We start from the raw sequence: 27966 nt of genomic DNA on the forward strand, positions 1-27966 counted from the left end.
AAGGAAATTTTATGAACTACTTTATGTGTTTAAATTAGACAACTTAGATGAAGTGGACAAATCTGTAGAAAAACACAAATTACCAAAACTGACTCAAGAAGAAACAGAACATCTGATTAGACCCAAGTCAGTAAAAATATTGAATTAGCAATAAAAAATAATCTTTCCACAGAGAAAGCCCAGGTGGCATCCCTGGTGAATTCTATCAGACATTTGAGGAAGAAATAATAGCAATCCTTCACAAATCTTTCAGAAAATAAAGGAAGAGGGAATACTCTCCAACTCATTTTATATGGCTGATAATATCTTGATACCAGACCCAGACAACATCACAAGAGACCTAGATGGAAGATACACAACAGACCAAGATCAACACAGTGACAAAAAAAAAAAAAGCAAATGAAATGCAGCAACTTAATTAAAAAAAAAACATAAACCATGACCAAGTGGCATTTATCCCAGATATGCAAGGTTAGTTAATATCTGAAAAATTAATGTAATACACCATATTAATAGAACAAAAGGACAAAAACCACATGTTCAACTCAACAGGCACAGAAAAAGCATTTGATAAGCTCCAACACCTCTTTATATACAGACTCTCAATAAAACAGGAAGAGAAGGGAACATCCTCACTGTGGTAAAGGGCATCTATGAAAAACCTACAGATAACATCATACTTAATGGTTAAAGAATGAGCGTTTCCCCTTAAAACTGGGAACAAGTCAAGAATGTCTATGCTTTCTACTTCTATTCAATATCATACTTGCTATTGCACTAACCAGTGCAGTTAAGGCAAGAAAAAGAAACAACAGGCATCCAAATTGGAAAGAAATAAACTGTCTTTATTTGCAAATGACATGATCCTGAATGTAGGAAATCCTACACAATCTCAAAAAAACCCTACAAGAACTAATAAGTGAGTTTAGCAAGGTCACAGGACACAAGTTCAATATACAAAAATCAGTCACATTGCTGTATATTAACAATGAAAAATCCTAAAATGAATTTGAGAAAACAATTCTGTTCGTAATAGCATTGAAGAGAAATACTTAGGAATAAGTTGAACAACAGAAGCACAAGTCCTGCACACTGAAAACCATAAAACATTGCTTAAAAATTTAAACATGACCTCAGTGGATGGGGAGATAGATCTTCTTCATGGGTTGGAAAACTCATTATTGTTTAAGATGGCAGTTCTCCCCAAATTGATCTATAGATTCAATGCAATCTCTATCAAAATCTCAGTAGGCATCTTTGTAGAAATTGACAAGACGATCCTAACAATTATATGGAAATTTAAAGAAACTACAACAGACAAAACAATTTTGGGTGGGAAAAAAAGAGAACAACATTGGATGCCTTACACTACCAATTTCAAGCCTTATTAAAGGCTACAGTGATCATCACTACAGTTTTCTGTTGGTGTAAGGACAGACAAATTAATGGAACAGAGTAGCATGTCTGGAAATGAACCCTTATATTAACGGTCAGTTGATTTTCAACAAAACTTCAATGATAGTCTTTTTTTTTTTTCTTTTTTTTGTGGCCAAGACTCCCACTCCCACTTTTGGGTTAGAGATTAATGTTGGCCACAGGGAGGCTCGAAAGGATCCAAAGGAGGAGCTAGATTCCCAGAGCTGAGGTTAAGAGTGGATGAATGGGTAGAAAGGTTAAAGAAAAAACCTCTCAGAGATTCTAGCAAACAATTTGCTTAAATACATTTTAAACCTTCAGGGAGAATACCAGCTGGCCCTGAAAACATTTCCCTAAAGAGTCTGCAACTCTAAAAACTTCTTTTGCAAATGTGGTGCTTGAAAGCAAAAGTATGTAAATGTTTATCCCCTTTGACCCAAAAATCCCACTCCAGGGAACTGCATGACTCTAAGGAAATAATTCAAATGAATGTTGTATAGAAAAATTTGTAATAGTGACAAATTTGAAATAAACTCAAAGTCTAATGTTTAATCAATTATAGGACAAACAGTAGACTATTATGTAGCCATTTGTAAATGTGATAGGTGAAGAAACGTGGCAGTGTATTTGCAATGTAAAAATGAGTATCCATATAAAAAAAACCTTGGAGGGAACTTTTCAAAGAAGTGGAAATAATTATAATGCTGAACTTTAGCAATATGAACATGTCGATTTCATTCTACCTTTTTTTTTTAACCAGTAAATGTACACATTTTACGTAGTGCCCAAGATTCAGGCTGGAAGGGGACTATACAAGGGCATAAACACATACTTCTGTGTGTACATTCTCTACATTGAGAATTATTAGGGGTCATCTTGGAGGCTGGCTACCACACCACCATCACCCCTAACCTGGGATATTGTGATCACTTCTTAACTGAATCCTTGTTTCTTGTCTCCTTGAAGTCTATTCTCTACATGGTAGCCTGCAACCCTCTTACATCGTATCACGTTGTTCCTCTGCTCAAAACCCTATAACAGCTTCCTATAGAAGTAAAAGCGTCTTTACCCTGGTTCCAAGGCCTAACATCATCTGGCCCCCACTACCTTTCCAATTAGTCTTCTACCACTCTCTCCTCACTCTACTCCAGCACAAATGCAATGCTTCATATGCACTAAGCAGACTTCTGCCCCAAGGCCCTTGCACTGGCTCTTTCTTCTGCCTGGGATGTTTTTCCCCCAGATAGCCACATGGCTGGTTCATTCAAATATCAGCTGCTCAAAGAGATCTATTCTGACTATCACATATAAAATAAAATAGCACTCCTGCCACTTCTTGCCTATAGCACTTAACACTTACCTGGTTTCCTCCACTAGGATGTAAGATCCATGGGAGCAAGGGGTTTGCTTTGTTCTTGCTGAAGTCTCAGGATCCAGAATGGTGCTGGCACATGAAAGGCACTCAGTAAACGTTTGTTTAATGACTGAATAAGCAGGTTAATGAAAGTGGCTGATAGTCCCAGCTCTGCCTGCAAAAATGCCCTGCTAATATTGTGAATTATGTCTGTGAGAGAGAAGAGAAAGGAGGAAAGAGGAAGTGGGCATATTGGCAGATGGATGGAAGAAAGTGAAGCTATTAATAAATGAACAAGAAAAGGAGGCATGGAGATAAATAAGGAAAATAACTATGTGATAGGAAGTAGATCATTCAGATTTGTCAGTCTATGAAATCTCAAAAAGGAACAGTTTAATTTGTAAGAAGAAAATTTCGTGGCATATAATTATGCAAACTCAGAGTGTAAAAGAACAGTTTATCCATGAGTTAAAAGGGATATACAAGCATGCTATAGTTTAAAATAGTAAAAGACTGAGAAAAACTAGGTTGATGTTTATGAAACTATGGTGTAAGTTTATTAGGGCATGCTCTCCGCATGGGATGAATATTTTGGGGCAGCACTTGATGGGTGGACAGGATCTCCTGGATCTTGCCCTGGAAATTCTTCTCTGCTGTCATCCCTGCTTCAAACTCTCGGCGTTCCTCCTCCTTCTCTGCTTCACGGGCCTGCTGTTGGGAGTACATTTGCATCTGAAGTTGCTTCCTGTACTCCTGGGCTAAACTCGAGCGTCTAAAGTATCAGAAATGTCAAAGTATAAAACTGTCAAAGTAAGTATTTGGATTTATGTAGGCCATTACACTTAAAATGTAATTTTCAAAGTCAAATTAGAATTCCCATTAAAATCAGGGTGAGTGGGGAAGAAATAGATGAAAAATTCAATAATGTGTTTATTATCCAATAATCATTAAGACAACCTTAGAACCTTAGGCAACCTTAGAAGAAAAACTGATTTTAGTGAGGGAATGTCTCTTCTTCATTCAAAATATTGACTGCTATGTGGAGAGAGCCCTTGGCCTCTCTCCATCCCCTCTCACTCCCCTCCAAGGAAGAAGGTAAAACGGAACAGGTTGTTCTGCCTATTTCTTGTCTGCTTTCTATATCAAAGGGGGCATACTCTCCCTGCAGGGGAGGCCTGCAGTGGTCTGGCACTGCTGGTGACTGGGTGGGTTGCTGGTGACCGGGTGGGTAAGTTTGACTCATTCTGTTCAGTATTAACTAGATGATTTCCTCCATATATAAGCCACAGTTAAAATATATAAGCCACATTTAAAAATTTACAGTGATTTTTTTTTACTGTGGTAAAAAACACATAATGTAAAATTTACCATCTTAACCATTTTTAAGTGTATAGTTCAGTAGTGTTAAGTATATTCACATTGTTGTGAAGCAGATCTCCAGAACATTTTCGTCTTGCAAATCTGACACTCTATACCCATTAAACAACAACTCTTTTTTGTCCCCTCCCACCAGCCCTTGGTAACCATCATTCTACTTGCTGTCTTTATGAATTTGACTATTCTAGGTACCTCAAGTAAGTGAAATCATACAGCATCTGTCTTTTTGTGACTGGTTTATTTTACTTAGCATGTCCTCAAGGTTCATCCATGCTGTAGTATCTGAAAGGATTTCCTTCCATTTCAAGGCTGAATAATATTCCACTGTATGTACATACCACACTTTGCTTATCCATTCACCTGTTAATGGACATTTGGGTTCTTTCCACCTTGGCTATTGTGGATAGTGGTGCTATGAACATAAGTATACAAACATCTCTTTAAGGTCCTGCTTTCATTTATTTTGGATTTATACCCAGAAGTGGGATTACTGGATCATACGGTATTTCTCTTTTTAATTTTTTGAGGAAACTTCACATTGTTTTCCATAGCACTTTTACCATTTTACAATCTAGAAGCCACATTATTAATATAAGACTTTATCAGAAATAGAGATTACAGCATGCGTACGCCTCTGTGTGGCAGATTCCATTTTCCAAAGACGGCCACAGTGATGTCGCCCCCTCCCATATGCTCTTCTGCAATGTGAACCTCTACCCCCCTATCAAGAGGTGGAGCTCATTTCTCCATCCCACTGAATCTAGATGGGCCCTGTGGCTGCTTTGTATGACCAGCAGAATATGACAGAAGTGATGCTATAGCAGTCCTAGATGTAGTCCTTAACTGGCCTGGCAGCTTGTTCTTCCTGTCTCCTGGAATGCTTGCTGTTGGAACTATCCCTCTCAAAACCAGCCACCACACTGTAAGAACCCCAAGCCACATGGAGAGGCCATGTGTAGGTGTTCCGGCTGGTAATACCAGATGAGATCCCCAGGCAGAGTCAGCACACGCTACAAGCTATATGAATAGGTATCTTAGGTGTGCATTCCAGCTGAGCCTTCACATGAATGTAGCCCCAGCCAGCATCTGACTTGAACCAGATGAGAGACCCCAAGCAAGAACCACACAGCTGAGCCTTATCAACCACAGAATCATGAGACATAATCATAACTCACTTTAAACCACAAATTTGGGGGGGTGTTGTTATACACCAGTAGGTAACTGTAATACCTTCTGCTCACACTACTTTTCTTATTTCTCAGTTGATTCAAAAGTTGGGCAGGGGCTTAGGACCTGCACAGAAGGGGAGAGGCAGCACCTTGAAAGGAGGGCCTCTGGAGTGTGGAGTTCCAGAGTTTGGAGATGGAGAAACTGAGGCCTGGAGAATAAAATAGGCTGCCCAAGTTTGCACAGCTGCTATGTGGCTAACAGGGTCTTGGTGCTCCTGCCGGGTGTCGGGCCTGAACCTCTGAGGTGGGAGAGCCAAGTTCAGGACATTGGTCCACCAGAGACCTCCCGGCCCCACGTAATATCAATTGGCAAGAGCTCTCCCAGAGATCTCCATCTCAACGCTAAGATCCAACTCCACTCAATGACCAGCAACCTCAAGTGCTGGACACCCTATGCCAAACAACTAGCAAGACAGGAACACAACCCCACCCATTAGTAGAGAGGCTGCCTAAAATCATAATAAGGTCACAAACACCCCAAAACACACAACTGGACACAGTCCTGCCCACCAAAAAGACAAGATGCAGGCTCATCCACCAGAACACAGGCACCAACCCCTCCACCAGGACGTCTACACAACCCACTGAACCAACCTTAGTCCCTGCGGACAGACACCAAAAACAACGGGAACTACGAACCTGAAGCCTCTGAAAAGGAGACCCCAGACACAGTAAGTTAAGCAAAATGAGAAGATAGAGAAATACACAGCAGATGAAGGAGCAAGGAAAAAACCCACCCGACCAAAAAAATGAAGAGGAAATAGGCAGTCTACCTGAAAAAGAATTCAGAGTAATAATAGTTAAGATGATCCAAAATCTTGGAAATAGAATGGAGAAAATACAAGAAATGTTTAACAAGGACCTAGAAGAACTAAAGAGCAAACAAACAATGATGAACAACACAATAAATGAAATTAAAAATTCTCTAGAAGGAATCAATAGCAGAATAACTGAGGCAGAAGAAGGGATAAGTGATGTGGAAGATAAAATAGTGGAAATAACTACCGCAGAGCAGAATAAAGAAAAAAGAATGAAAAGAATTGAGGACAGTCTCAGAGACCTCTGGGACAACATTAAATGCACCAACATTTGAATTATAGGGGTCCCAGAAGAAGAAGAGAAAAAGAAAGGGACTGAGAAAATATTTGAAGAGACTATAGCTGAAAACTTCCCTAACATGGAAAAGGAAATAGCCAATCAAGTCCAGGAAGCACAAAGAGTCCGATAGAGAATAATTCCAAGGAGAAACATGCCAAGACACATATTAATCAAACTATCAAAAATTAAATACAAAGAAAAAATATTAAAAGCAGCAAGGGAAAAGTAACAAATAACATACAAGGGAATCCCCATAAGGTTAACACCTGATCTTTCAGCAGAAACTCAGAAAGCCAGAAGGGAGTGGCAGGATATATTTAAAGTGATGACAGGGAAAGACCTACAACCAAGATTACTCTATCCAGCAAGGATCTCATTCAGATTCAACGGAGAATTTAAAACCTTTACAGACAAGCAAAAGTTAAGAGAATTCAGCACCACCAAACCAGCTTTAGAACAAATGCTAAAGGAACTTATCTAGGCAGGAAACACAAGAGAAGGAAAAGACCTACAATAACAAACCCAAAACAATTAACAAAATGGTAATAGGAACATACATATCGATAACTACCTAAAATGTAAATGGATTAAATGCTCCAACCAAAAGACATAGATTGGCTGAATGGATATAAAAACAAGACCCATATATATGCTGTCTACAAGAGACACACTTCAGACCTAGGGACACATACAGACAAAAAGTGAGGGGATGGAAAAAGATATTCCATGAAAATGGAAATCAAAAGAAAGCTGGAGTAGCAATTCTCATTATCAGAAAATATAGACTTTAAAATAAAGACTATTACAAGAGACAAAGAAGGACACTACATACTGATTAAGGGATCAAACCAAGAAGAAGACATAACAATTGTAAACATTTATGTACCAAACATAAGAGCATCTCAATACATAAGGCAAATACTAACAGCCACAAAAGGGGAAATCGACAGTAACACAATCATAGTAGGTGACTTTAACACCCCACTTTCACTAATGGACAGATCATCCAAAATGAAAATAAATAAGGAAACGCAAACATGAAATGATACATTAAACAAGATGGACTTAATTGATATTTATACGACACTCCATTCAAAAACAACAGAATACACTTTCTTCTCAAGTGCTCATGGAACATTCTCCAGGACAGATCATATCTTGGGACACAAATCAAGCTTTGGTAAATTTTAAAAAATTGAAATCTCATCAAGAATCTTTTCTGGCCACAACGCTATGAGACTAGATATCAATTACAGGAAAAAATCTGTAAAAAATACAAACACATGGAGGCTAAATAATACACTACTTAATACCCTAGAGATCACTGAAGAAATCAAAGAGGTAATCAAAAAATACTTAGAGAGAAATGACAATGAAAACACGACGACCGAAAACCTATGGGATGCAGCAAAAGCAGTTCTAAGAGGGAAGCTTAGAGCAATACAATCCTACCTCAAGAAACAACTCAGATAAACAACGTAAACTTACACCTAGAACAATCAGAGAAAGAAGAACAAAAAAACCCAAAGTTAGCAGAAGGAAAGAAATCATAAACGTCAGATCAGAAATAAATGAAAAAGAAATGAAGGAAACGATAGCAAAGATCAATAAAACTAAAAGCTGGTTCTTTGAGAACATAAACAAAATTGATAAACAATTAGCCAGACTCCTCAAGATAAAAAGGGAGACGACTCAAATCAATAGAATTAGAAAGGAAAAAGAAGTAACAACTGACACTACAGAAATACAAAGGATCATGAGAGCTTACCACAAGCAACTATATGCCAATAAAATGGACAACCTGGAAGAAATGGACACATTCTTAGAAAAGCACCACCTTCTGAGACTGAACCAGTAAGAAATAGAAAATCTAAACAGACAAATCACAAACACTGAAATTGAAACTGTGATTAAAAATCTTCCAACAAACAAAAGTCCAGGACCAGAAGTCTTCACAGGCAGATCCTATCAAACATTTAGAGAAGAGCTAACACCTATCCTTCTCAAACTCTTCCAAAATAGAGCAGAGGGAGGAACGCTCCCAAACTCATTCTAAGGGTCGCCATCACCCTGATACCAAAACCAGACAAAGATGTCACAAAGAAAGAAAACTACAGGCCAATATCACTGATGAACATAGATGCAAAAATCCTCAACAAAATACTGGTAAACAGAATCCAACAGCACATTAAGAGGATCATACATCATGATCAAGTGGGGTTTATCCCAGGAATGCAAGGATTCTTCAATATACACAAATCAATCAATGTGATACACCATATTAACAAACTGAAGGAGAAAATTTATATGATCCTCTCAATATATGCAGAATAAGCTTTTGACAAAATCCAACATCCATTTATGATAAAAACCCTGCAGAAACTAGGCATAGAGGGAACTTACCTCAACATAATAAAGGTCATATATGACAAACCCACAGCCAACACTGTTCTCAATGGTGAAAAACTGAAAGCATTTCCTCCAAGATCAGGAACAAGACAAGTTTCTCCACTCTCACCACTATTATTCAACATTTTTTGGAAGTTTTAGCCACAGCAATCAGAGAAGAAAAAGTAATAAAAGGAATCCAAAATGGAAAAGAAGAAATAAAGATGTCACTGTTTGCAGATGACATGATACTATACATAGAGTATCCTAAAGATGCTACCAGAAAACTACTAGAGCTAATCAATGAATTTGGCAAAGTAGCAGGATACAAAATTAATGCACAGAAATCTCTGGCATTCCTATACACTAGTGATGAAAAATCAGAAAGAGAAATTAAGGAAACACTCCCATTTACCACTGCAACAAAAGAATAAAATATCTAGGAATAAACCTACCTAAGGAGACAAAAGACCTGTATACAGAAAACTATAAGACACTGATGAAAGAAATTCAAGATGCTACAAACAGGTGGAGAGATATACCATGTTCTTGGATTGGAAGAATCAACATTGAAAATGACTATACTACCCAAAGCAATCTATAGATTCAATACAATCCCTATCAAACTACCACTGGTATTTTTCACAGAACTAGAACAAAATATTTCACAATTTGTATGGAAAGAAAAGACCCCAAATAGCCAAAGCAAACTTGTAAAGAAAAATGGACCTGGAGGAATCAGGCTCCCTGACTTCAGACTATACTACAAAGCTACAGTAATCAAGACAGTATGGTACTGGCAAAAAAACAGAAACACAGATCAATGGAACAGGATAGAAAGCCCAGAGATAAACACATGCACATATGGTCACCTTAATTTTTTATAAAGGAGTCAAGAATATACAATGGAGAAAAGACAGCCTCTTCAATAAGTGGTGCTGGGAAATCTAGACAGCTACATGTAAAAGAATGAAATTAGAACACTCCCTAACACTATACACAAAAATAAACTCAAAATGGATTAAAGACCTAAATGTAACGGCAGACACTGTAAAACTCTTAGAGGAAAACATAGGCAAAACACTATGACATAAATCACAGCAAGATCCTTTTTGACCCACCTCCTAGAGAAATGGAAATAGAAACAAAAATAAACAAATGGGACCTAGTGAAACTTAAAAGTTTTTGCACAGCAAACGAAAACATAAACAAGACAAAAGGACAGCCCTCACAATGGGAGAAAATATTTGCAAATGAAGCAACTGACAAAAGATTAACCTCTAAAATTTACAAGCAGCTCATGCAACTCAATATCAAAAAAACAAACAACCCAATCCAAAAATGGGCAGAACACCTAAATAGACATTTCTCCAAAGAAGATATACAGATTGCCAACAAACACATGAAAGGATGCTCAACATCACTAATCATTAGAGACATGCAAACCAAAACTACAATGAGGTATCACTTCACACCAGTCAGAATGGCCATCATGAAAATATCTAAAAACAATAAATGCTGGAGAGGGTGTGGAGAAAAGGGAACCCTCTTGCACTGTTGGGGGGAATGTAAATTGATACTGCCACTATGGAGAACAGTATGGAGGTTCCTTAAAAAACTAAAAATAGGGGCTTCCCTGGTGGCACAGTGGTTGAGAGTCTGCCTGCCGATGCAGGGGACGCAGATTCGTGCCCCGGTCCGGGAAGATCCCACATGCCACGGAGCAACTAGGCCCGTGAGCCACAACTGCTGAGCCTGCACGTCTGGAGTCTGTGCTCCGCAACAAGAGAGGCCACGATAGTGAGAGGCCCGCGCACCGCGATGAAGAGTGGCCCCCGCTTGCCACAACTAGAGAAAGCCCTCGCACAGATACGAAGACCCAACACAGCAAAAATAAATAAATTAATTCATAAACTCCTACCCCCAATATCTTAAAAAAAAAAAAACAAACTAAAAATAGTACTACCATATGGCCCAGCATTCCCACTACTGGGCATATACCTTGAGAAAACCATAATTCAAAAAGAGTTATGTACCACAATGTTCATTGCAGCTCTATTTACAATAGCCAGGACATGGAAGCAACCTCAGTGTCCATCGACAGATGAATGGATAAAGAAGATGTGACACATATATACAATGGAATATTACTCAGCCATAAAAAGAAATGAAATTGAGTTATTTATAGTAAGGTGGATGGACCTAGAGTCTGTCATACAGAGTGAAGTAAGTCAGAAAGAGAAAAAGAAATACCATATGCTAACACAAGATATGGAATCTAAAAAAAAAAAAAAAAAAAAACGGGTTCTGAAGAACCTAGGGGCAGGACAGGAATAAAGATACAGATGTAGAGAATGGACTTGAGGACACGGGGAGGGGGAAGGGTAAGCTGGGATGAAGTGAGAGAGTGGACTGGACATATATACACTAGCAAATGTAAAATAGATAGCTAGTGGGAAGCAGCCATATAGCACAGAGAGATCAGCTCCGTGCTTTGTGACCACCTAGAGGGGTGGGATAGGGAGGGTGGGAGGGAGATGCAAGAGGGAGGAGATATGGGGATGTGTGTTTATGTATAGCTGGTTCACTTTGTTATACAGCAGAAACTAACACACTGTTGTAAAGCGATTATACTCCAATAAAGGTGTTAAAAAAAAACAGGACACTGGGTTAAATTTGAATTTCAGATTAAAAAATATATATTTACATATATTATAAATATATTTAATATTTTATAAACCTAAATAAATACATTCTGAAGCAAAACTGAAAAAAGAGAAAATAGACTCATGTACCACAATGTTCATTGCAGCATTATTTACAATAGCCAGGACATGGAAGCAACCTAAGTGTCCATCGACAGATAAGTGGATAAAGAAGTTGTGGCACATATATACAATGGAATATTACTCAGCCATAAAAAGAAACGAAACTGAGTTTTTGTAGTGAGGTGGATGGACCTAGAGTCTGTCATACAGGGTGAAGTAAAACCTAGGGGAAGGACAGGAATAAAGATGCAGACGTAGAGAATGGACTTGAGGACACGGGGAGGGGGAAGGGTAAGCTGGGATGAAGTGAGAGAGTGGCATGGACATATATACACTACGAAATGTAAAATAGGTAGTGGGAAGCAGCCACATAGCACAGGGAGATCAGCTAGGTGCTCTGTGACCACCTAGCGGGGTGGGATAGGGAGGGTGGGGGGGAGACGCAAGAGGGAGGGGATGTGGGGATATATGTATACGTAGAGCTGATTCACTTTATGATATAGCAGAAACTGACACACCATTGGAAAGCAATTATACTCCAATAAAGATGTTAAAATAAGAAAAAAAAAGTTGGGCAGGGAAGAGAGTTGTTATTCATTAAATTCACATCTCCAACAACAGACTTTTCAAAAGTGAGAAGGAAGGACCTCCAGAGCAGAACAAGTAGAGGAAGTCAGTAGGGTAGGCCAGATATTGTTGGTAGTGCCCCCAAAGTAACAATAGGCTCAGGTATATAAACCACACTCTTCCTATAAAGAAGAGAGCTTATTTCTATGCACCAAATGTGGGTGAGCCGGGGAACAGGCCCTAGGGACAGGGAGGGTGACCAGCAATTAGAGGAGCCAAGTCCTCTTTCTCCACCACACTGATCACCTGAATTGGGTGTCACAGTCATCGGTGGGAAGGGACTGCTATGATCTGTGAAAGGCTGTAAGGAGGCATTAGCCAATTTTCTCTACCTGAGCCTGATTATGATGATCGGAGGGACACTTGCCCGAGGAGGGAAGTGGTACATCTCAAAGCACCCAGAGCACTTCAGTTTTCCAGCTCAGCGAGGCTACAAAAAATCTTCCTGGGACATTTTCATGGAATCATAACCCCATAAGCCATTTCTGTCAATCTAACTAATTAGGTCACGCTGTATTTCCAGGTTTATTTCATGGGGGAAAAAACTTATTTCATTACGATTTAGGGTTGGTGCCTACTTTATAAAAATTGTTTCTAATTTGTTTTATTTCTTAAGATGTTTATCTAGTTTAATACCTAATGTGTATAATCAGACTTACACAATGTACAGAATTTAATTTTACCAAAATGGTTGTTGCTTATTTTTATATGAAATTTTATAAACTGAATTGAGCTTTTAGGACAAATGTAAGACTGATGTAAAATAACATCAATAATACATGAATTATGGCACATTGCTAAAAATTATGGCACATATGCTAAAAATCTCCTATTTTTGGTTAGTTAGTAATAATAAAGAAAACAAAATCATACCTTGTAAAATCCTCCCTCTCTTCACGGTTAAGCTCTTTAAGACCTTCATTTATGCGTTCCTGTTCCATAGCACGTTCTTCCTGTTCTTTTGCTTTTCGTTGCACTAAGAAAGACAAAAGTAATTTTTGCTGAATGACTTTTTCAGAAAAGACTTGCTGACATCTTTTGGGGCATCAATGCCGTATTGTCTTTAGAAAGGCAGAGCTTAGAATCACTGGGCTGGATCTTAGCTTAATAAGGTAGAAGTAGTCATCTCCATTAAGGAAATAATAGGGTTTAGATTCATATGTGCTGCAATCTATAGAAATTTTCTCTTAATCATTTGTCATTGAAATCTATGATCAGCCTTTTTCATACCAGATTACCACTGTTTGAACATTTCTCACCTTTCCCTTCTTGAGGACAAACAGTTCTATTGCCATTTATATTAATAGGGGATTTTATTTATTACAAAGTAAGTATTGGAAAACCAGTATGTAAGTCTTTTATAAATTAAATAAGGAAAACTTAACCCAGTAGGTAAAAAAATGACAAAGAGAACAGAGTTCACAAAAGAATAAATAAAACCAGGCAATATACATCTAAAATGTACATATCTTTGGTCCCAAATCCATTTACAGGAATTTATCTTAATTATATATGAGCCCAAAAACCTATGTACAGAGATAGTAACCTCCAATGCTAACACAGGAGGAAAAAGATTCAAAACAAGCTGAAGGTCCATTAGCTGTGTTTAGGTAAAATAAATTATGGTCCATTTTTATAATGGATTTCTAGGCAGCATTACAAATCTTACAACAGAAGAAAAATAACCTGGAAAATGTTTATAGTAAGTGGGAAATGCAGGCTGTAAAAAAATATATACAACAAGATCCTAATTTGTGAGGGGAAATGACATACATAATAAAAATACTCGAAGGAAATACAGGAAGTTGTGAACAGTAGCTATTCCTGGGTGGTGCATTATGGTTGATTTTATTTCCTTGTTTATAAATGGTTCCCAATACTTAAATTTTCCATGTTTTCTCAATATATTCTAAAACATTTATCATGGGAGAATACAGAAATCATTTTATCGTAGAAGCTTTCTTCTCATTTCTTAAAACTCCATCTAATACTGGCTTAACAGTTTTCGACTGCCATTATAATTCCTGGAGTGGAGAATTAATCAATGGAACCAAGATGAGCTTTCTCTTGCAAAGACAGCTAGTGTGAAGTCCATAGTACCCTACTAGTAAATGTTTACATCTGGGTATAGAAATCCTCTCAATAAATATTTCCTTCTGTGACCAAGCACTGAAGCTGAGGGAATTCAGTGGTATGCTAAGAGCTGTGAACAAGCAATGGTGAGAACCCCAGAAAGAAGGTTTATTATGAATAGAGGAACATGGAGGGCCTCTCAAGGAATGAGATATTTGAGTTGGCCTTGAAGGATGTCCAGGATTTCTCAAGATCAAAAGTATCATAGGGGGCTTCCCTGGTGGCGCAGTGGTTGAGAGTCCGCCTGCTGATGCAGGGGAAACGGGTTCGCGCCCCAGTCTGGGAGGATCCCACGTGCCGCGGAGCGGCTGGGCCCGTGGGCCATGGCTGCTGAGCCTGCGCCTCCGGAGCCTGTGCTCCGCAATGGGAGAGGCCACAACAGTGAGAGGCCCGCGTACCGCAAAAAAAAAAAAAAGTATCATAGGGAGAGAAAACTACCCAAGCAAAGGCATGCAGGCATGGACGTATGGAGACACCTGCAGAAAGATATTCAAGTATTCAATTAGGTAATGTCCCTGCAAAGCAGGGATCTTGCCTTAATCCTTTTTACATTCTTCATAGTATTTCACACATAATACTAATTTAATAAATATTTTGGTTGCTACTTAAATTGAATTAAGGCCCAAATATAATATAATTATAATTCATTTCCTTACACTTTTCTTGAACTTGCAGTTTTCTTGTACACATGACCTCACTCAAAAGTTGTTTTCTTGCCTCCTTTTCAAGTCTCAGCTCCTTGTCCTTCTCAGCAAACTTCTTTTCCTTCTCTTTCTCTAATATTCTGTCCAGTTCTTTCTCCTGAGCTTTTTCTTCCTCACGCCGCTGTGCCAAGTACTGATGATATATCTTCTGTTCTCTTATCATATCTTCCTACATAACATAAAAATTACCTCATGTTGTTAAAGCTTTTAGGTGCGATAATGATATAGAGGATAAGTTTTAAAATAATCTTTTAGAGCTACAATTCCAATATTTCAGAATTACATACTGAAACATTTACAGATATTGTAAAATACTATTTCTAGGATTTACTTAAAAATGTTCAGGGTGGGGCTTCCCTGGTGGCGCACTGATTAAGAATCCACCTGCCAATGCAGGGGACATGGGTTCGATCACTGGTCCGGGAAGATCCCACATGCCACGGAGCAACTAAGCCCATGCGCCACAGATATGGAGCCTGTGCTCTAAAGCACGCAAGCCACAACTACTGAGCCCACGTGCCACAACTACTGAAGCCCATGTGCCTAGAGCCTGTGCTCCACAACAAGAGAAGCCACTGCAATGAAAAACTTGCGCACCACAACGAAGAGTAGCCCCCACTCGCTGCAACTAGAGAAAGCCCGCATGCAGCAACGAAGACCCAAAGAAGCCATAAATAAACAAATAAATAAATAAATTTTAAAAAACTCGGGTGACAGTGGGGAATGGGTGGGAGGGACAGATGAAACAAGAATAGCTATTGGTTGATGGTTGTTGAAGTTAGGAAATTGACACATGGGGGTTCATTGTACTATTCTTTGCATCTGTTTGAAATGTTTTATAACACATTTTTGAACAGTTCAAATAGTAATTCAAATACTTTCTCAAATTGTTTCTCAAAGAAGTTCCCAAATAATTTTCAATTATACAACTTTATTTTCATTTATTTTAATTTAGGTAGATGAAATATCAACCTGATAAAATAAGTCACTACTATTATTACAGCACTGTCTCTGACTAGAAGATGAGTTAGTTGATAATTTACAACAGCAAATGTCAATATTAGTTACACTTTGAAATCACCTGGGGAGCTTTAAAAAGTACTAAGTCTCACTCCTTGAGATTCCTATCTAATGGATAGCTTTTAAGCTCCCCAGGTGATTTGACTGTGCAGCTTAGGCAGTGAACTAGGCTTTATAACACAGGTAATTTCAGTTGGCTTCTGTCTTTCATGGTATTATATTTGTGCTGTTCGATCCAATCTCTGATCTCTTTTGAGAATATCACAGATTTGAGGTAGAACTAGCAAGATCTGAGGGTGTAGCTGCATCCTCAGAATGGCTTGTATACATAGTTTCATTCTTTGGGGAATACTTTAACAAAAGAAGTCCAAACCTTATACTCTGAAAACTAAGAAGCATTACTGAAAAAAATTAAAGAAGACCTAAATAAATGGAAAGATATCCGATGTTCATGGATCAGAAGACAATATTGTTAAAATGGCAATTATCCCCAAATTGGTCTATAAATTCAAAATAATCCCTATCAAAATCCCAGTTGGTTTCTTTGCAGAAATTGACAAGCTGATCCTAAATTCAAATGGAAATTCAAGGGAGCTGGAATAGCCAAAACAATTTGAAAAAGAAGAACAAAGTTGGAAAATTCACATTTCCTGATTTCAAGCTTACTACAAATCTATAGTGATCAAGACATGATATTGGCCTAGGAATGGATATATAGATTAATGGAATAGAACTGACAGTCCAAAATAAACCTTCACATTTACTGTCAATTGATTTTTGACAAGAGTGCCAAGACAATTCAATAGAGGAAAAATAGTCTCTTCAACAAATGGTGCTGTGACAACTGGATATCCACATGCAAAAGAATGAAGTTAGGCCTCTAACTCATACAATATACAAAAGTTAACTCAAAATGGATCAAAGGCAGGTACTTCTCTGGCAGTCCAGTGGTTAAGACTTCACCTTCCCATGCAGGGGGTGTGGGTTCAATCCCTAGTTGGGGAGCTAAGATCCCACATGCCTCACGGCCAAAAAAAAAAACAAAACATAAAACAGAAATGATATTGTAACAAATTCAATAAAGACTTTAAAAATGCTCCACACCAAAAAAAACTTTAAAAAAATGGATCAAAGGCCTAAATGTAAGAGCTAAAACTATAAAACTTTAAGAAGAAAACAGGACATCTTCATGACCTTGGGGTAATAAGAGTGTTTTAGATATGACACCAAAAAGCACAAGTAACAACAGAAAATATAGATAAATTTTACTTCATCAAAATTTAAAACTCTTGTACTTCAAGGGACACCATCAAGAGTGAAAAGGCAACCCACAGAATGAGAAAAATATTCACAGATCACTTATCTGACAAGGGATTTGTGTCTAGAACATAAAAAGAGCTCCTACAACTCAATAATAAAAAGACAACCCAGTTAAAAACTGGGCAAATAACTTGAATATACTTCTTAAGACTTCAGTAGCCTTTAGATAGATTACTCCAAGGAAGATATATAAATGGCCAATATGCACAGAAAAAGAGGCTCAACATTATTAGTCATTAGGGAAATGCAGATGAAAGCCACAGTGACATACTACTTTAGACAAACTAGGATGGTTAAAATAAAAGACAGACAATAACAAATGTTAACAAGCATGTGGAAAAATCAGAACCCTCCTAAGTGTGTGAGAATGTAAAACAGTGAAGCCACTTTGAAAAACAATTTGGTGATCACTCAAGCTTAAACATAGAGTCAGTAATTCTACTCCTAGGTGTATGCCCAAGCCAAACAAAAATATACATCCAAACAAAAATTCACATATGAATGTTCACATTAGCATTATTCATAATAGCAAAAAAGTAGAAACAACTCAAATGTCCATCAACTGACAAATGTATGAACAAAATGTGGTATATCCATACACTGACATATTATTCAGCCATATACAGGCATAAACTACTCATACAGGTTACAACATGGATAAGCCTTGAAAACATTATGCTGAGTCAAAGAAACCAGTCAGAAGATCCCATAGTATATGATTTCATTCATATGAAAGTCCAGAATAGGGAATCAATAGAGACAGAAAGTCTATTAGTAGCTGCTTAGGAGTGGGGGTGGAGGGAGGAGAAGAGGGAAAGTGGGATAATAAAAATGTTCTAAAATCAACTGTGGTGATGGTTGCACTAAAATCCATTGAAATGTACACTTTAAATGGGTGAATTGTATGTTTTATGAATGATACCTTAATGAAGCTGTTAAGGAATTAATAAAAAAAGATCCAATTGAGAAGAAAAAGCTCAATAGCCAAAATAGTAAGAAAGAAAGAAAGAGAAAGAAAGGGAAAAATCAAATAAGCAATCCAATTAGAAAATGGGCAAAAGATATCAGAAGACATTTGGTTGAAGAGGATATACAGATGGCAAATAAGCACATTAAAAGTTGGTCAACATCATTAGCTATTCTGGAAATGCAAATTGAAAACACAAAGAGATTGGCTGGAGGCTCAGTTTGGACTGCTCTGAGTTAAAAACTCTAAGGGGACCCAATCATCCAGGGGGACCCCACACTTTTGTGAGTTTTACCTCCTGTAAACTCACAAAATCATACCTCAGGTTCTTACAGTAAATATCAGAGAAAAATCCCCTCATGCTTATGGCAAGGGAGGGGGAAATGAACCATTCTGAAATACACCAGAGCATTCTATTCTTCTTAATAAGGTTTGCCCTCAGGAGAAAGTATTTAACCAGAGCCTAACCTGCTGGGGTTTTATCAGAGCCTCACTGACCTGGGGGAAGGGAAATACCCAACTCTGGGCAACCTCTAGCCTTCCATGTGGGAAAAGGGAAACACCATAATTGAGGCTTCCAATGACCAGGGAGAGTCCAAACCCAAAGGCACTAGCCCTAAAGGTATAGAAAGAGAATCCCTTCCCCTGTTTACTTGGATTTTTAATGCTTGACACTGAGATCACCCTTCTACTGCGGTTATTATCACAAAGGTTCAAAGCCAATGGAAAACACTAGATGAGGCCTGACTCTCTCTCTGTAAGACTGGTATGGGTCAATGGATCTATCACTTCTTTGAACAGAGCAACCCAGATGACCTAGATTTCACCTCCAATCCTGAAGAGACCCTAATTGACCCCAAATGCAGATAATTCTTCATACAGGGTGTCCCCCCCAAATTACAAGGCCATGTTCCTCCACTTTGTGAGGGGTTCAACCTGGCAGAGGCTCGGCACGGCCACTGAGGCCTCACTGTTAAAATGGAAATGGCACCTTCAGAAAAGGGCTAAATCTGATAGAAGGATAGGTTTTAGCTCTTCTCTAAATGTTTGATAGAATTCGCCTGTGAAGCCATCTGGTCCTGGGCTTTTGTTTGTTGGAAGATTTTTAATCACAGTTTCAATTTCAGTGCTTGTGATTGGTCTGTTCATATTTTCTATTTCTTCCTGGTTCAGTCTTGGCAGGTTGTGCATTTCTAAGAATTTGTCCATTTCTTCCAGGTTGTCCATTTTATTGGCATAGAGTTGCTTGTAGTAATCTCTCATGATCCTTTGTATTTCTGCAGTGTCACTTGTTACTTCTCCCTTTTCCTTTCTAATTCTATTCATTTAAGTTTTCTCCCTTTTTTTCTTTATGAGTCTGGCTAATGGTTTATCAATTTTGTTTATCTTCTCAAAGAACCAGCTTTTATTTTTATTGATCTTTGGTATCATTTGCTGCATATCTTTTTCATTTATTCCTGAGGCGATCTTTATGATTTCTTTCCTTCTGCTAACTTTGGGTTTTTTTGGTTCTTCTTTCTCTAATTGCATTAAGTGCAAGGTTAGGCTGTTTATTTGAGATGCTTCCTGTTTCTTAAGGTAGGATTGTATTTCTATAAACATCCCTCTTAGAACTGCTTTTGCTGCATCCCATAGGTTTTGGGTCGTCGTGTTTTCATTGTCATTTGTTTCTAGGTATTTTTTGATTTCCTCCCTGATTTCTTCAGTGATCTCTTGGTTATTAAGTAATGTATTGTTTAGCCTCCATGTGTTTGTATTTTTTACAGATGTTTTCCTGTAATTGATATCTAGTCTCATAGTGTTGTGGTTGGAAAAGATACTCGATACAATTTCAATTTTCTTAAATTTACCAAGGCTTGATTTGTGACCCAAGATATGATCTATCCTGGAGAATGTTCCATGAGCACTTGAGAAAAATGTGTATTCTGTTGTTTTTGGATGGAATGTCCTATAAATATCAATCAATTCCATCTTCTTTACTGTATCATTTAAAGCTTGTGTTTCCTTATTTATTTTCATTTTGGATGATCTGTCCATTGGTGAAAGTGGGGTGTTAAAGTGGGGTGTTACTATGATTGTGTTACTGTTGATTTCCCCTTTTATGGCTGTTAGTATTTGCCTTATGTATTGAGGTGCTCCTATGTTGGGTGCATAAATATTTACAACTGTTATATCTTCTTCTTGGATGGATCCCTTGATCATTATGTAGTGTCCTTCTTTGTCTCTTGTAATAGTCTTTATTTTAAAGTCTATTTTGTCTGATATGAGAATTGCTGCTCCAGCTTTCTTTTGATTTCCATTTGCATGGAATATCTTTTTCCATCCCCTCACCTTCAGTCTGTATGTGTTCCTAGGTCTGAAGTGGGTCTCTTGTAGACAGCATGTATACAGGTCTTGTTTTTGTATCCACTCAGCCAGTCTGTGTCCTTTGGTGGGAGCATTTAATCCATTTACATTTAAGGTAATTATCAATATGTATGTTCCTATTCCCATTTTGTTAATTGTTTTGGGTTTGTTATTGTAGGTCTTTTCCTTCTGTTGTGTTTCTTGCCTAGAGAAGTTCCTTCAGCGTTTGTTGTATAGCTGGTTTGGTGGTGCTGAACTCTCTCAGCTTTTGCTTGTCTGTAAAGGTTTTAATTTCTCCATCAAATCTGAATGAGATCCTTGCTGGGTAGAGTAATCTTGGTTGTAGCTTTTTCTCCTTCATCACTTTAAATATGTCCACTCCTTTCTGGCTTGCAGAGTTTCTGCTGAAAGATCAGCTGTTAACCTATGGGGATTCCCTTGTGTGTTATATGTTGTTTTCCCCTTGCTGCTTTTAATGTTTTCTTTGTATTTAATTTTTGATAGTTTGATTAATATGTGTCTTGGCATGTTTCTCCTTGGATTTATCCTGTGTGGGACTCTCTGTGCTTCCTGGACTTGATAAAGTATTTCCTTTCCCATATTAGGGAAGTTTTCAACTATAATCTCTTCTAATATTTTCTCAGTCCCTTTCTTTTTCTCTTCTTCTTCTGGGGCCCCTATAATTCGAATGTTGTGTGTTTAATGTTGTCCCAGAAGTCTCTGAGACTGTCCGCAGTTCTTTTCATTCTTTTCTCTTTATTCTGCTCTGCCGTAGTTATTTCCACTATTTTACCCTCCAGGTCACTTATCCGTTCTTCTACCTCAGTTATTGTGCTATTGATCCCTTCTAGAGAATTTTTAATTTCATTTATTGTGTTGTTCATCATTGCTTGTTTCCTCTTTAGTTCTTCTAGGTCCTTGTTAAATGTTTCTTGCATTTTCTCTTTTCTATTTCCAAGACTTTGGATCATCTTTACTATCATTATTCTGAGTTCTTTTTCAGGTAGACTGCCTATTTCCTCTTCATTTGTTAGGTCTGGTGGGTTTTTATCTTGCTCCTTCATCTGCTGTGTGTTTTTCTGTCTTCTTATTTTGCTTATCTTACTGTGTTTGGGGTCTCCTTCAGGCAGGCTGCAGGTTTGTAGTTCCTGTTGTTTTTGGTGTCTGTCCCCAGTGACTAAGGTTGATTCAGTGGGTTGTGTAGGCTTCCTGGTGGAGGGGACTACTGCCTGTGTTCTGGTGGATGAGGCTGGATCTTGTCTTTCTGGTGGGCAGGTCCACGTCTGGTGGTGTGTTTTGGGGTGTCTGTGGCCTTATTATGATTTTAGGCAGCCTCTCTGCTAATGGATGGGGCTGTGTTCCTGTCTTGCTAGCTGTTTGGCATAAGGTGTCCAGCACTGTAGCATGCTGGTCACTGCGTGAAGCTGGGTCTTGGTGTTGAGATCAAGATCTCTGGGAGATTTTCACCGTTTGATATTACATGGAGGTGGGAGGTCTCTTGTGGACCAGTGTCCTGAAGTTGGCTCTCCCACTTCAGAGGCACAGCACTGACTCCTGGCTGGAGCACCAAGAGCCTTTCATCCACACGGCTCAGAATAAAAGGAAGAAAAACTAGAAAGAAAGAAAGAGAGAGAGAGAGAGAAAGAGAGAAAGAAAGAAAGAAAGAATGAATGAAAGAAAGAAAGAGTATAAAATAAAATAAATTAGGATAAAATAAAATAAAGTTATTAAAATAAAAAATAATTATTATGAAAAAAATTTTTTAAGTAAAAAAAAAGAAGAAAGAATGGACAGACAGAATCCTAGGACAAATGGTGAAAGCAAAGCTATACAGACAAAATCTCACACAGAAGCATACACATACACATGCACAAAAAGAGGAAAAGGGGAAAAAATAATATATCTTGCTCCCAAAGTCCACTTGTTCAATTTGGGATGATTTGCTGTCTATTCAGGTATTCCACAGATGCAGGTACATCAAGTTGATTGTGGAGCTTTAATCTGCTACTTCTGAGGCTGATGGGAGAAATTTCCCTTTCTCTTCTTTGTTCGCACAGCTCCCGGAGTTCGGCTTTGGATTTGGCCCCGCCTCTACATGTAGGTTGCCTGAAGGCATCAGTTCTTCGTTCAGACAGGACGGGGTTAAAGGAGGAGCTGATTCAGGGGCTCTGGCTCACTCAGGCTGGGGGGAAGCAGGGGTATGGATGCAGGGCGAGCCTGTGGTGGCAGAGGCTGCCATTACGTTGCACCAGCCTGATGCGCTCTGTGTGTACTCCCGGGGAAGTTGTCCCTGGATCGCGGGACCCTGGCAGTGGTGGGCTGCACAGGCTCCTGGGAGGGGCAGTGTGGACAGTGATCTGTGTTTGTTCACAGGCTTCTTGGTGGCTGCAGCAGCAGTCTTAGCATCTCATGCCCGTCTCTGGGGTTTGCGCTAATAGCCGCAGCTCGCGCCCATCTCTGGAGCTCCTTTAAGCAGCACTCTTAATCCCCTCTCCTCATGCACCAGGAAACAAAGAGGGAAGAAAAAGTCTCTTGCCTCTTCGGCAGGTCCAGAGTTTTTCCCGGACTCCCTCCCGGCTAGCCGTGGTGCACTACCCCCTTCAGGCTGTGTTCACGCAGCCCACCCCAGTCCTCTCCCTGCGATCAAAGCGAAGCCTGAGCTCAGCCCCCAGTGCCCACCCGCCCCAGCGGGTGAGCAGACAAGCCTCTCAGGCTGGTGAGTGCTGGTTGGCACCCATCCTCCGTGTGGGAATCTCTCTGCTTCGCCCTCCATGCCCCTGTTGCTGCACTCTCCTCTGTGGCTCTGAAGCTTACCCCCTCTGCCACCCACAGTCTCCACCTGCGAAGGGGCTTCCTAGTTCTGGAAACCCTTCCTCCTTCACAGCTCCCTCCCACTGGTGCAGGTCCCGGCCCTATTCTTTTCTCTCTGCTTTTTCTTTTCCAATAGCCAGGTACTTGGGGAGTTTCTTGCCTTTTTGGAGGTCTGAGGTCTTCCGCAAGCATTCAGTAGGTGCTCTATAGGAGCAGTTCCACGTGTAGATGTATTTCTGATGTATCTGTGGGGAGAAAGGTGATCTCCACATCTTACTCTAACTCCATCTTCTGCTGGTCCCCCCAGCTGATCTTTCAGCAGAAACTCTGCAAGCCAGAAGGGACTGGCAGGACATATTTAAAGTGATGAAAGAGAAAATCCTACAATCAAGATTAGTCTACCCAGCAAGGATCTCATTCCAATTTGACAGAGAAATTAAAACCTTTACAGACAAGCAAAAGCTAAGAGAATTCAGCACCACCAAACCAGTTTTACAACAAATGCTAAAGGAAATTCTCTAGGCAGGGAACACAAGAGAATGAAAAGACCTACAATAACAAACCCAAAACAATTAAGAAAATGGTAATAGGAACATACATATCGATAATTACCTTAAATGTAAATGGATTAAATGCTCCAACCAAAAGACATAGACTGGCTGAATGGATACAAAAACGAGACACGTATATATGCTCTCTACAAGAGACCCACTTCAGACCTAGGGACACATACAGACTGAAAGTGAGGGGATGGAAAAAGATATTCCACGCAAAAAGAAAGCAAAAGAAAGCTGGAGCAGCAATTCTCATATCAGACAAAATAGACTTTAAAAGAAAGAATATTACAAGAGACAAAGAAGGACACTACATAATGATCAAGGGATCAATCCATGAAGAAGACATAACAACAGTATATATTTATGCACTCAACATAGGAGCACCTCAATACATAAGGCAAATACTAACAGCCATAAAAGGGGAAATCAACAGTAACAAAATCATAGTAGGAGACTTTAACACCCCACTTTCACCAATGGACAGATCATCCAAAATGAAAATAAATAAGGAAACACAAGCTTTAAATGATACAGTAAAGAAGATGGAATTGATTGATATTTATAGGACATTCCATCCAAAAACAACAGAATACACATTTTTCTCAAGTGCTCATAGAACATTCTCCAGGATAGATCATATCTTGGGTCACAAATCAAGCCTTGGTAAATTTAAGAAAATTGAAATCGTATCAAGCATCTTTTCTGACCACAACGCTATGAGATTAGATATGAATTACAGGAAAAAATATGTAAAAACTGCAAACATATGAAGGCGAAACAATACACTACTAAATAACCAAGATATCACCGAAGACATCAAAGAGGAAATCAAAAAATACCTAGAAACAAATGACAATGAGAATACGACTACCCAAAACCTATGGGATGCAGCAAAAGCAGTTCCTAGAGGGAAGTGTATAGCAATAAAATCCTACCTTAAGAAACAAGATACATCTCAAATTAACAACCTAACCTTACACCAAAAGCAATTAGAGAAAGAAGAACAAAAATAACCCAAAGTTAGCAGAAGGAAAGAAATCATAAAGATCAGATCAGAAATAAATGAAAAAGAAATGAAGCAAACGATAGCAAAGATCAATAAAACTAAAAGCTGGTTGGTGAGAAGATAAACAAAATTGATAAACCATTAGCCAGACTCATCAAGAAAAAAAGGGAGAAGACTCAAATCAATAGAATTAGAAAGAAATACAAAGGATCATGAGAGATTACTACAAGCAACTCTATGCCGATAATATGTACAACCTGGAAGAAATGGACAAATTCTTAGAAATGTGCAACCTTCCAAGACTAAATCAGGAAGAAATAGAAAATATGAAGAGACCAATCACAAGCACTGAAATTGAAACTGTGATTAAAAATCTTCCAACAAACAAACCCCAGGACCAGATGGCTTCACAGGCGAATTCTATCAAACATTTAGAGAAGAGCTAACACCTATCCTTCTCAAACTCCTCCAAAATATAGCAGAGGGAGGAACACTCCCAAACTCATTCTACAAGGCCACCATCACTCTGATACCAAAACCAGACAAAGATGTCACAAAGAAAGAAAACTACAGGCCAATATCACTGATGAACATAGATGCAAAAATCCTCAACAAAATACTAGCAAACAGAATCCAACAGCACATTAAAAGGATCATACACCATGATCAAGTGGGGTTTATCCCAGGAATGCAAGGATTCTTCAATATACGCAAATCAATCAATGTGATACACCATATTAAGAAACTGAAGGAGAAAATCCAAATGATCATCTCAATAGATGCAGAGAAAGCTTTCACCAAAATTCAACACCAATTTATTATAAAAACCCTGCAGAAACTAGGCATAGAGGGAACTTTCCTCAACATAATAAAGGCCATATATGACAAACCCATGGCCAACATCGTCCTCAATGGTGAAAAACTGAAACCTTTTCCACTAAGATCAGGAAGAAGATAAGGTTGCCCACTCTCACCACTCTTATTCAACATAGTTTTGGAAGTTGTAGCCACAGCAATCAGAGAAGAAAAGAAATAAAAGGAATCCAACTCAGAAAACAAGTAAAGCTGTCACTGTTTGCAGATGACATGATACTATACATAGAGAATCCTAAAGATGCTACCAGAAAACTACTAGAGCTAATCAATGAATTTGGTAAAGTAGCAGGATACAAAATTAATGCACAGAAATCTCTGGCATTCATATACACTAGTGATGAAATATCTGAAAGTGAAATTAAGGAAACACTCCCATTTCCCATTGCAACAAAAAGAATAAAATATCTAGGAATAAACCTACCTAAGGAGACAAAAGTCCTGTATGCAGAAAATTATAAGACACTGATGTAAGAAATTAAAGATGATACAAATAGATGGAGAGATACACCATGTTGTTGGATTGGAACAATCAACATTGTGAAAATGACTACTACCCAAAGCAATCTATAGTTTCAATGCAATCCCTATCAAACTACCACTGGCATTTTTCACAGAACTAGAACAAAAAATTTCACAATTTGTATGGAAATACAAAAGACCCTGAACAGCCAAAGGAATCTTGAGAAAGAAAAACGGAGCTGGAGGAATTTGGCTCCCCGATATCAGATGATACTACAAAGCTACAGTAATCAAGACAGTATGGTACTGGCACAAAAGAGAAGTATAGATCAATGGAACAGGATAGAAAGCCCAGAGATAAACCCACACACATATGGTCACCTTATCTTTGATGAAGGAGGCAAGAATATACAGTGGAAAAAAGACAGCCTCTTCAATAAGTGGTGCTGGGAAAACTGCACAGCTACATGGAAAAGAATGAAATTAGAACACTCCCTAACACCATACACAAAAATAAACTCAAAATGGATTAAAGACCTAAATGTAAGGCCAGACACTATCAAACTCTTAGAGGAAAACATAGGCAGAACACCCTATGACATAAATCATAGCAAGATCTGTTTTGACCCACCTCCTAGCGAAATGGAAATAAAAACAAAAATAAACAAATGGAACCTAATGAAACTTAAATGTTTTTGCACAGCAAAGGAAACCATAAACAAGATGAAAAGACAACCCTCAGAATGGGAGAAAATATTTGCAAATGAAGCAACTGACAAAGGATTAATCTCCACAATTTACAAGCAGCTCATGCAGCTCAATATCAAAAAAACAAACAACCGAATCCAAAAATGGACAGAAGACCTAAATAGACATTTCTCCAAAGAAGATATACAGATTGCCAACAAACACATGAAAGAATGCTCAACATCATTAATCATTAGAGAAATGCAAATCAAAACTACAATGAGATATCATCTCACACCAGTCAGAATGGCCATCATCAAAAAATCTACAAACAATAAATGCTAGAGAGGGTGTGGAGAAAAGGGAACCCTCTTGTACTGTTGGTGGGAATGTAAATTCATACAACCACTATGAAGTACTGTATGGAGGTTCCTTAAAAAACTAAAAATAGAACTACCATACGACCCAGCAATCCCACTACTGGGTGTATACCCTGAGAAAACCATAATTCAAAAAGAGTCACGTACCACATTGTTCATTGCAGCTCTATTTACAATAGCCAGGACATGGAAGCAACCTAAGTTTCCATTAACAGATGAATGGATAAAGAAGATGTGGCACATATATACAATGGAATATTACTCAGCCATTAAAAGAAACGAAATTGAGTTATTTGTAGTGAGGTGGATGGACCTAGAGTCTGTCATACAGAGTGAAGTAAGTCAGAAAGAGAAAAACAAATACCGTCTGCTAACATATATATATGGAATCTAAAAAAAAGAAAAAAAAGGTCATGAAGAACCTAGGGGCAAGACAGGAATAA

The 27966-nt window shown here is 38.5% G+C and overlaps 1 protein-coding gene across 1 annotated transcript in view; it reads right to left on the reverse strand.

Moving 5' to 3' along the window:
* Window positions 1-3313: 3313 nt before the first annotated feature.
* CFAP53 (cilia and flagella associated protein 53) overlaps window positions 3314-27966 on the reverse strand; it is a gene marked incomplete at its 3' end in the record, with an annotated part of 68810 nt that continues 44157 nt past the window's right edge. The window contains exons 6-8 of the mRNA XM_079718131.1: window positions 15047-15263; window positions 13131-13233; window positions 3314-3542 (exon numbers count right to left, since the gene is read on the reverse strand). Coding sequence (XP_079574257.1) covers window positions 3314-3542; window positions 13131-13233; window positions 15047-15263 — 549 coding nt within the window. The remainder of the gene's footprint in view (window positions 3543-13130; window positions 13234-15046; window positions 15264-27966) is intronic.

Source organism: Hyperoodon ampullatus (assembly GCF_949752795.1).
Source record: "Hyperoodon ampullatus genome assembly, chromosome: 13".
In the NCBI taxonomy this organism is placed as follows: Eukaryota; Metazoa; Chordata; class Mammalia; order Artiodactyla; family Ziphiidae; genus Hyperoodon; species Hyperoodon ampullatus.